Source organism: Musa acuminata, chromosome BXJ1-7, assembly GCF_036884655.1.
Source record: "Musa acuminata AAA Group cultivar baxijiao chromosome BXJ1-7, Cavendish_Baxijiao_AAA, whole genome shotgun sequence".
NCBI lineage: Eukaryota > Viridiplantae > Streptophyta > Magnoliopsida > Zingiberales > Musaceae > Musa > Musa acuminata.
The window spans coordinates 5,788,387-5,800,084 of record NC_088333.1 but is presented as its reverse complement, the minus strand read 5'-3'; the positions used below and the strand labels follow the sequence as shown (position 1 = coordinate 5,800,084).

General features: G+C 36.3%; 1 protein-coding gene across 1 annotated transcript; it reads right to left on the bottom strand.

Annotated features, from left to right (window-relative positions):
• Window positions 1-480: 480 nt before the first annotated feature.
• LOC103991060 (DEAD-box ATP-dependent RNA helicase 27) lies at window positions 481-10,851 on the bottom strand. The gene is made up of 12 exons (XM_009410425.3): window positions 10,336-10,851; window positions 9,992-10,177; window positions 8,627-8,812; window positions 5,469-5,552; window positions 2,454-2,495; window positions 2,303-2,374; window positions 1,921-2,220; window positions 1,784-1,822; window positions 1,610-1,714; window positions 1,463-1,531; window positions 1,254-1,379; window positions 481-908 (listed from the first exon to the last, which is right to left on the bottom strand). The coding sequence occupies exons 1-12, from the start codon at window positions 10,708-10,710 to the stop codon at window positions 729-731; spliced, it is 1,764 nt and encodes a 587-aa protein (XP_009408700.3). The 5' UTR covers window positions 10,711-10,851; the 3' UTR covers window positions 481-728.
• Window positions 10,852-11,698: the final 847 nt, after the last annotated feature.

The window sequence follows — 11,698 nt, the reverse complement described above, 5'->3', positions numbered from 1 at the left end:
CATATGATGGCAAGTCTCGAGTTATAAGATTTGTTATTATGTTCCTAAAAAGATGAATGCCTCAAGTACAAGGTTTAGAAGCTCGCCTAGATTTTAGGGCTAATTTTCACCAGCTTGTCACTCTGAGCTTGTTGTAGATGTGGGCCTAGATTTTAGGGCTGCGTTAGATTTGGGGGTTGGAATAACCAGTTAAATTATTTCAATCTAGCTAACTTTAGACATATGTGGCAGATTATGCAGGTTAAATGAGTTACTTTTAACCCATATAACAATTAGAAGAGTACAATGCTACTTAATACATGCATCTTCTAGTGCAACTTCTATCTACATGTACAATCCATCTACAGGCATAGCTTGATAATGTTAGTCATGCTGTATACACTACCATACTAGAACTCGATTTGGCAACTCAGGTGTTGACTTCTATCTTCTAGTGTTGTATGCACGTCTACTCTTAAAATTGCTTACAGTTGTCAAAAATAATGCAACCGAGAAAACATTGGATTCTCACTTGAACTACAATTGTTAGTCCGCCACTGCAAAAAGATGCAGCACCCCCAACATTACACCAAACTATGATGCTTCTCAAAAACCATACCTTGGCAGTAGTAGCATGCAAAACTACACAAGAATGAATCTATTAGCTTTAAGTTATCTTCGATGGAGCTCTACTTGTACAACTCCAGCTTGTGGGATGCCAGAAACTCTTCATCTTCCCACAGCCAGCTTTAGTATCGTGCAAACTGTCTTTGATCATCAGCCTTCTGTCTCCCATAGGGGTTGCTTGCACTGATGCCGTGTTGGCCTCCATCAATTTTGTGCGTCTTCTTCCTGAACTTGGATGCACTGCTTTCCAGATCTAAATTCACCTTTGGGGGTGAGACAAAGCAAAGAGAAGTAGCCACATCCTGTCGAAAAGCCCAAATATCCTCAAAATCAATACCATAGACCAAATATCTATAAGACATGAACAACAGTAGATTAGAATTTTACCAAATTTTTGCTATAGAATATGCAAAAATATAATGGATTAGAGCCTTAAGGATTAACTATATTACACAAAACCTCTAACCATGAGACCTTTTCAGGAATTTGGACTTTAATGCTCCTTATTAAACTTAGAGAAGTCAGATATGCTGGAACCATCATGTTAATTTATAAATGGACTTGACTAGGTTCAGCACACAAAGGAGCTTGTTTATATAAGATGTCTAAGTAGCAACATATACAATCAGCATTAAATTAATTGGTACCTTGAGATTGAGGTGGTGCACATTAAAGACATTCTTCATAGAATGTGAATTGTAGGCTAAAATATAGGATTTGTATGCATCTTTAGCTGACTGGCTTAGAAAGTAGTTTTCTCCCACTATTTTCTCCTGCAGGATAACATTGAGAAACTTAGTCGTGCTACACAAGCATATAGTAGTTAGACGATAAGATGGTCACATAAGAGTGTTACCAGGTGAGATTGCAAATTTGGCACTTTCTTTTCATTAAACTCGTATTCCTTGACAGGTACCTTTGCTTCCTATTAGAAACAGTCAACCAAATTAATTATCTTAACACTGCAGTAAAACAAATGCAATGCTAATGCAAGGTCATGTACCTTCAAATAGAGGAGGAATTGCACCTCTTCAGGCAATAGGAAAAGCAAAGCATTGCCTTCGCTGCCCTCCCCACGGGCTGTCCGGCCAACCCTGTGAATGTACTCCTGAAAATGAATACAAATTTAGAACATCTAGAAGGAAAACAAGATGGTGCAATCTGCCTAAACACGCACCTTTGGTTCGTCAGGAGGATCATATTGCACAATCCAATCCTACAGACAAATTACAAATCAGTGTGGGGATTAGACAATTCAGAGCATAATAAGTGAAGTATGAAACTTACCACCGATAAGTGAAGTATGAAACTTACCACCGCAGGAATATCAAGTCCCCGAGCAGCTACATCAGTGCAGAGTAGTATACCCTTTTGTGCCTTGCAGAAGTCAAAAAAAGTGGCTGTGCGTTTCTGCTGCTTTTGCTTTCCATGGATATCAAAACAATCAATTTGAATATATCTGAGAAGTTCTGAATGGTACTTGACTGAGTTGCAGGAAGAAAAGAAGACCATTATCTTTTTCGAAAGGTTTCTCTTCAGAAAAGCATACAAGACCAGAAACCTTTTGTTACTTGGAACTACACAATATCCTTGCTGCAACCCTTCAACAGTGACCTGAGAACAACCAGAATCATCAAATTTTTAACTAAGTATAACAGGCATAAGTATCACAATGATGAGAAAATCTGGAACTTACCTTTGACCTCCCATCATCAACTCCAACATATATTGGCTTTTCCTTAAATGACAAACAAGCAAATTCCTCAACCTGCATAATATATAATATTCATCGACTAGACCAAATAACTAAAGATCATTATGGTAAGTTCTCAATGCCAACTGCAGACCTGCTTGGTTTGGGTGGCAGTAAAAAGGGCAGTTTGCCTTGCCTGCATATTGATAACACAGAGAACTGCTATAAGATCCATATTTCATATATGCACCAACAAAAAAATTACAAGATGTTACCAATTATAGATCAAATTCATCATTATAGTGTACAATTCTCAGATAAAATGGAATTCTGAATCAGCATTTAAAGCCATGTGTGAGTTTGTTGTTTTGTCATCAGATCAAAGAAATAATTAGGCTATAGTAATTTCATCACAATGAACTTTAGTAAGAGAATGTGAAATAATACATCATCTTCGTCAAATGGTTACTGTGTAGGCTGTGAGCACACCAGGCTCCACCACCTTTGCTCTAAAGCTAGGCTAAAAGAGAAATTTGTGGCTACTATAGGAGTGATGACCCTTCCACTGTAGTGGCCTATGTCGGTCAGATTCAGATATGTATCCCATGTGTCATGGATCTTAGCCTCCATTATGGTTATTGCTCCAATTTTAGATACATGGTTACATCAGAGTCCAACATTTAAATTAAGTTTAAAATTAAACTATTTTAAAGCTAAACAACATATAATCATCATATATATTATATATATAATTTTACAAAAGTTATCTTCCATTGAAATTTTATTTAATTACTTTAAATAATATTTTAGATCTGACTATATTAAGTTAAAGCTAAAAACTTCTGTTTTGTTAATCTTTTTATTTTAGATGTTCGAGATCGAGGCAGTAATCATCACTCCACATATGAAATCAATGAGCCATCCAAAAGGTCATATTCCAACAAGAGAAACAGCTCATGAGCCCTAGTTAGTATCGGCTCCAGTTGGTGATGAATCCTACTGCAGAAATACCTCAAAATTCAAAGAGATCTTTGAATCAATCTAAATCCAAGGCAAAACTCAAATAATCATTAAATTTGTAAGTAACTATGATTACAACACGAAAGGAGTTTACAGTGAGACATTAAATTTACATAAATTATCCAATAACAAAAAAAGCATCTCCAGTAGCAAATTATACATTTACTGGGCAAAAGATAAGCACAAAGTCTATTGCAATACTCTCAAAACGAGGAACAACATTCAAATTGAAAGGAACAAGGGCAACTAGGTCAAAGGCCAAGCTTCTAAATTAAAAGGTCTTAACCAAGGACTATATTGGTGGTAAAGGCATCCTATTGATTATATCTCATCTGGAATAATCCTAGCACAGCAAGAATGAATCTCCCAGCAGGCTTTCCCCATGAAAGAACAACCTCTGCCCGATATGCATGCATCCAGAGCATAGGGCAGCAATTTCAGTAGTAAACAGCAAGAAAGGGAGTCAAAAGGTATATAAGAAAAGCAAATCAAGAGGAATTAGAAGCAGGAAGAACTCCAGTCAGAAAAAAATAATAACGCAAGAATTAACTAATCTTAGAGACGCCTAAAGCTAAAACTTTTCTTTTTTATAAGATAACAATTCTACTTATCATCACCCCGTACTGAACTTTTAGAGATAAGAATCCTATATCATCTTCTCATATTTTCAAGTATTATTTGACACATGTAACCTCTAAATACTAATAAAAATACTTCAAAATTCTAAAAGTAAAGGTCTAATCTACACCTAAAGCAAACAATAAAATAAAAACAATGGAAGATATAGTCTACACTCAATCAAGCTAAAAAGTTAATGTCTAGGTTAAGATGCATCACTTGGAGTGACTAGTTGTAACACCCAGATTAATCTTGCATCATAAGTGAGCTAAGACTAAGATTAGGTTATAAGGGTTTTGAGTGTAATATTGCAAACTTCAGTTTAAGCATTTTGACCGATGATTTGGGTTCAATGAAGTAAACAGGCCAATTATCCCATAAGGTTGGTTATGACAATTGGTATCAAAGCCGATCAAGTATTAGCGCATGGTAAGGGGCTCGAGTAGGAAAAGATTATCCGTGGATAGGGTAAGAGGACACATCACGGCGTGGAGACACCACTGGACTATATCTCGCATGCACTATGCTACAGTTTAATCTGGACTATGCTAGGCCTTGACGAGAACATCAATTCCTTATATGGGGGAGATTGTAACATCTCGATTAATCTCATATCGAATATGGGGTAAAACTAAGATTGACTTATAAAGGTCTAATGCGTGTACTACTGTTAATCTTATCTTAAGCATTTTGATCAATTGTTTGGACTCGACAAAGTTAACAATTCAGTTATCCCACCAGGTCAGGTTATGACAATAAAAAAGGCCAACCATGACAATAAGAGAGGGAGGAAGCTTATGGCAAAGTTTTCACCACTATTTTAGTCAATTACAAAATGTTTCATGGGAGGAAAATCCAAAACACTTTTGAGAATTAGACATGTCAGAATTAGTGAGCATTAATAGGCAGCCTATACAACAAAGATTAAGTAAGATTTGAGCCCTTGATCATATTATTGAGTTATTATCACTTACCTCATTTGGTTTATTCTCCGGTAAGTTGGAGGATTACCCTCTCAAAGTATAATTTAAAGAAAAAAGAGCCCTTGTTGCAATGGGCATATGCCAACACATATACTAATAGCATCAGACATCAGCTTATATTAGTTGCTTCCATATTCAGCAGAGTTTGAATTGTCTGCTTGCACATTCCCTCATAATGAAAAATAAATAAATGGATAAAGGCGTGGCATTTTAACAAGAAGTAGAAGCAACAATAGGTTTAATACATCAAATGACAACAAGCCATAATGTTCTAACTATTTGACGTCGGTTATAGGAATCTTTTTCCACCACTAAGCTTTATGCAGAGCAATATTCTTAATCAAATCAAGAATATTTAATTATTTATTTATAAAGTAATAGGATTAGTAATTCAGGAAAAAAGTCCACTCGTCAAAGCCATATATTTTACAGATAATAGCAAGAGAAGACAACAACTTCCGTAACTAAAAGCTCCTAACTTCAAAGTTTTAACTATACGGAAACGAGAAAAAGTAGGTAAATGATTAGGATAAGAATGACCAACATACCTTTGGCAAACACTTAAATATTTGCTTCATATCTTCCTCAAAGTTAGCCTCCAAAATTCGATCAGCTTCATCAATTATAAGAAACTATATTTGGAAAAGGGCCAAAATGAATATCAACATTTCAAAATCTGGAGAAAATTTACATGATAAACAATTATTCACAATGTTGAACAAATTTTAGTTTCAATATTTTTAAGTTTAGGTCCTATTGGATAAGATCAAACATGCAAACTTCACAAGTATCAGAACTTGAAAGGCTAGAAAAAGATCAAAATGCATGGGTAACAATGAAAATAAGCCATTGATGAAAAAATGCCAGTGATGATGTAAACTGGGAGATCACAAACTGGTTGGCTATAGTCACAAAGTAACTAACTAACAAGGTAAAAACTGATATGACCCACTCAAAGATATGTTGATAGCAAGGCTTCAAACCAGCGAGACCAGTATAGACTGGCATTTATTGGTCAACAGGTGAACAATACCAAACCATTTAGGTTGGTCTTGTCCAATATTTAGTTTTTTACTATTTTCCCAATGATACTGGAGGGTATACCACTCAATATATACCAGTAATATATCAGTTTGATTGGTTGTGGATCGAGATATAATAGTTGATAGACACCTTCATTTATGACTCAGACCTCAAGATGGTGATCACCCAACACATCAACATAAATATTTCAATTTTTAGCAAGGTATATAGCTCAAGGGTTCAACTCCCAGAACCAGCCTCTCAAACAGGTAAACATACATTGATCCTCCCTGGACATCAGAATTAGTCAGAGCGTCATGCATCAAGTAACCCTTATAACAATGTTTGTGGGCTTAGGGTTGGGAATGAAATCGACCTTGGGATTAGTATTGAGATCAATAGGATCAGTCATATTGTATACACAAATCTGGATCGGCAAAAATGTCATTTAAAAACTAAAAGAGCATCCAATGACGAGGCTCCCATCAATGTGGGTTTGGTGTCGGATCAGTTTATGCAACCTTCCCTCTAGATATATAGAGACTCTTTCTGCGACTCTAATCTCTGGTATCTTAAGTGGAAAAGGGAACAACCTTATCATTGTACCAAACCCCACCCTCTATCTTAAAACTAAAAATGTCCTAAAATTTAAAAACAAAGGAATCATGTATCTTCACCACTTTAGTTTTACAAACAAAAATCTGACATTATTCAAGTGAAATATTCTTTTGTTTCCGGTACACATTGTTTCCTGCATGATTGATTACAAGGACTATTACATCAGGCACTTATTACTCCCAAAAACAATCATCCCTCTTGGTGGCCTCTAAGACATGGACAAAAGAGAACATTTATCGCTAATGTACTGTTAAGATACATGACTCATTAGGGCCACAATACGTGCAGGCTCATCCCCCATTTACTGTTCAGAACTTAAAGTATCCCTCAGTTACTGTTCAGACTTCAAGAGTATAAGCAAATGTTTCTAATTCTGATCCCAATCTCAACCCACTGTCCAATTTCCCTTTGCTCAGCTCTGGTAGTCTGTGAGAGACTAGGAGCAATCAAAAACAGCAGGTGTATGACAAGTGAAGGAGATGAACGGACAGTGAAAAAATTAGTAGGAACACTAGTTAAGCAGATCTCTACACACTCCTCCCTCTCCCATCCTGTCCTCTCACACCTCTATTTCTTCAGTCTTTCCTCTTCTCCCCTTCTTCATCCTGTTTATCAATCTGGCCACCAGCAGCAAGAATACAACCACAATCAGTTAATGATCTCAAACAACTTCAACAAAAATTTCTGAAAAAAATAAGGAGAGCTATTTATCGTCAGGTTCAGGGGTAGAAAAGGTCAAACACAACACATTCTTGAAAACATAGTTCTCTGACCCTCTTGATAGACAAATGTACAAAGCCCTGTAACCTAGAAACAGTCATTTCAGATTTCTGCCACCAGCAAAGAAACAGGATCATCGACCATGAGAAAAAGGAACAGAGAAAGAAAGAATAAAAAAATAAAAACAAGGATCCTAGGAGATAAATTATCCTAAACGATAAACTTCATGTAATTAATATCATAACAGGTCATTCCACCTGACGATAAAGTAAGTTTAGTATAAGATTAAGATTAACTAGATTATAGAAGTATTCCTTCTTTCATAGGCATAGCACAAGATCCTTCCTCATTTCTTCCTCTTATTATTTCATTAGTAACTACAACTATGAAAATTCTTGTTATTGCTACAGTAATCATCATTGTCACTGTTTCTGGACTGGTACTATTCTATATTATGGCTTTTATTACTGATTTCCAGCGAATGCATTTCTACAAAGTGAAATGTAGCACATGTGAAGCATGAGTGACTTCAATCTAACCGAAGGTACACAAGGTAATATTCAATAAATAAACTACTAACACTATCGGTAATACTGTCAGTATTACCAAGATGATATACTCTTTGCTCTGATCCATGTAAATTTTTGTATCCAAAGGCTGGCTGCTGGGCTTGCATGGGCTTCGAATTGTAGCACACAAGCATACTACGTCTTTTGATTAATGAGACCAAGTGTCAAGGGAAATTCCATGACTGTTGTAACTTGGCTTTGGAAGACGGCTTTGCCTAGAATGTATTTCCATCTTATTCAGGATATTATCTGACTTTCGAGAGGCTAATTGCATAGTGGACTGGTAGTTGGTGTGAGAATGACCATGTTGGGTACTGTGGCATGTTTGACAACTTACATACTTGAGCTTCTCAATTTTGCTTGTGAAGACATATCGGGTAGAAGTTAGTTACTCGATGTAATATGATTCTCTTCCCTTCCAACAAAAAATAAATACAATGGCAATTTCAGCCACTTTTACTCAGTGTGCATGCCTTATTTTGACATGTTTTCTGTTGTTATATTTTCATGCAATTCTTTCTGAGGTATATCTGATATGTTACAACATTCTGCATATCCACTAAATAATTACCAGGTATATGCATCTCATGTGGACTATCATTGGTTAGGGTACTTTGGTCTACCAAAATCAGTATTTGTTGCCCATTTGATTTATCCAAACAGGTGTCTGATCACACATAACATGCAATAGCATCATGAAAATAACAAGATATAAGAATAAAATGTAGACATAGGCTACAAAAAAATCAGAATTTTCACACAAAAACATTACTTACCATCAGATTTTTGTAAATGAATCCTTTGGTGTTTTTGAGATGGTCCAAAAGCCTTCCAGGTGTAGCCACCAATAAATTTACCCCCTTAGCAAGATGATCAGCTTCCCCTTTTCGTCCAGCACCACCAATAACCAAACCAAGAGTCTGTGAATGGTACTTCAAAAGATCCTTCGCCACAGCATGTGTCTGCAATGTAACCAAAATACTAGCCTAGAATTACACCAAAGATTGACAAGTAGATTAAGAAACACTCTGAATGCAAACTACGCCAATGCAAAAATTAGCAAGGTTTCAAGAATTAACTTAATTTGGCAATAAGAAAAAAAAACATATCTGCCATGGAGAAAAAGAAAAAAATGTGCTTTTCTTCTCTTTTCTCGATTGTATAATATAGCAATATCATATACTCAATGCTGTTCATGATGTAAGACCAACTACTTCAACCAAAGTTATGGACATCCCATTTACACACTTCAATCACACAGTTACATAAATCTCTTATAAATTCCTGTATCTCCATATAATGTAGATGTTGCATCAAGAAACAGTTGAAAGTCCCTTGAAACATAATCTCCCACAAGTAATAGTTTTCTACATATTTAATGCTTCAACGTCTTAACTCCAAGGATACAGATATCGGCTTAATTACACAACCCCTATTTACTAGGCCCAGATAACAGAAGATTGAGTTCAAGAGATGCAACATAATTATCACAAAAGAAGTTAGAAAATCTTTCTATTTGGACATCATGCAGGAAGATAACTCAATGTTTCTGACCTTCGAGTCCTTCACACGACTCTCATATAAAAGGCCTCAACAATAGATTACTTGTAGTGGGAGTAGATAATTGCTTATTGAAAGGAGAAAAACACATGTCATGTAACATATTGTTATGTCAAAAAAGATTCCAAATGCCAAATGCATCATTTACTACCAAAGTTGTCAAGTGCCTATCCGGCAACAGGAATGCCTCCCAGAAAATGGATCAAGATTAAATTACATTTAGTTTATGTATGTAAAATATCAAGTGCTAAAAGATCTTTCTGGTTCATTTCCTCTGACCATCAATCCAAACAAAAAGCACTGTAGTTCTCGTTGTCTTTACTCGTAATATGATTTCAACAGTTAGCTAAGATCCATGAGCAAGAAGAAGAATTAGCATCAACAGTCGAGGTGCATTCTTCTTTTCTTATATTGATATCAGTTGGATACTGTAACTCAGTAGTCATAAATCTGTTTATATAACCAAACTAGTTTAAGTTAGTTGCATCACAAAATGTAAGTACCAAGAAGAAGTAACAAATAAGTCAATAAGGAGTAGAAAAGAATATTTTAAGCAACTAGATAACTAATATAATTCTTACTTGAATGGCAAGCTCCCTTGTTGGACAGATAATGATAACCCCAGTGCCGTTCCGAGGCATAAAATGGATATTATGCAGCAACTCGACTGCAGGTATCAAGAAAGCAAGAGTCTTTCCAGAACCTGTCCTGGCAGCACCCATCACCTCTTTCCCTGCCAACAGAGGTGGTATCGCTCTAGCTTGAATCTGCAATCAACATTGTCAGACTTCATCGGCTTCAAATGATTCCTACTCTCAAATCATTGTAAAACAGATTAATACATAAAAATACTCCGAGAGAAGGAAAGACTGAAAAAAAAATCCTAAAAACCAAAGTCTCGAGCATCCAATCGAGGAGAGGTGACCTGCGTCATGTTCTCAAACCCCATCTCTTGGATGGCCTTCACGGTGAGATCGGAGAGGGGGAGCCGAGAGAAGGGCTCGGAAGTCAAGATCCCAAATCCCTTTTTCTTCTTCTTGGCGGAGGGAGCCGTCTCCTCCGCGCCGTCACCGACGTCATCTCCGTCTCTCGCTTCGCGGGCATCGTCCTTCTCCTCATCCGAGTCCCGGTGGCACTTATCTTCGTTCTCTTCTTCGTGTTGGACTTCTTCCTCTTCCGCCACCGGTACGGGGCCTTCGACACTGTTGGCGTCCGCACCCACGTCGGGTTTCGGCCTGTTCTTCCTCTTCTTGTTGGGCTTCTCCTTCCTAACCTGGTGAAACTCCACCGCGGGAGACATGAAGGGCGAGTGTGTATTAGACTCCGGGGCGACGGTCGGTTCTCTTCTCCGAGACGGTGCGGCCGTCGCTTCTCTTGGATATAAACGCGCCCGGAGAAGAACGGGCCCGAATTGTTTTAAACCCTTCTCAGGTTTGTAGAGCCGTTCATGAGGCAGGTCGGTTCGGACCCAAATTGAGCTCAGGTAATATTGCCACGCGGAAGATTCTTCGACACAACCAAAAGATGAGAAAAAAAGATAATTGACGATCATAAAATAATAATAATAATAATAATGCAATTTATCTGGGAAATACTTTTTTTAATGGCGTCATTATCGGAGGCACCTTTTCATGAACAGACAAGCATACTATTATTTTTCTCAATATTTTTTAAATAATAATAATAATTTTTTTGATATATTCTTTTTATTTTATTTCTATGTATAGTCTTTTATTTTTTAAACGATGAGATTATTTCTATTATCATCTCTGCTTGTTGTGGTCGGATATATCATGTTACAGTGCTATAGTAATATATTGTAGCAGTATTACAGTGCTATAGTAAGAAGAAATCACTCAATAAATCCTGGTGTATCGTTCAATACGCGGGTATCCGTATCGTACCAAATCAATCTCGAAATACTAATATGATACTGTATTACATACATTGTTTCTAATATAAATCAATCTAAATTTTAAGACTCAAGAACTACAAATACACTATCTTCAGTTGAGTGAGTGCAACATAGTTCAAAATGATTCTATATTTCAATTACCTCATCTTAAGTTAAAATAAATCCATTATAATGAATTGATTCAATCATTCATGTTGTATCATAACGGATAGAATATAACTTCTTCGCACATGAAATAACATTATATCAAATTTATTTACATTTGTGAAGCCAATAAATTGGGTCAAACAAATCTTTCCAATAATCCATGCTTAATTAAACATTAAATATTTCCAAAATCAAAAAATTCAAAACCTGGTGAGACAGATGATTA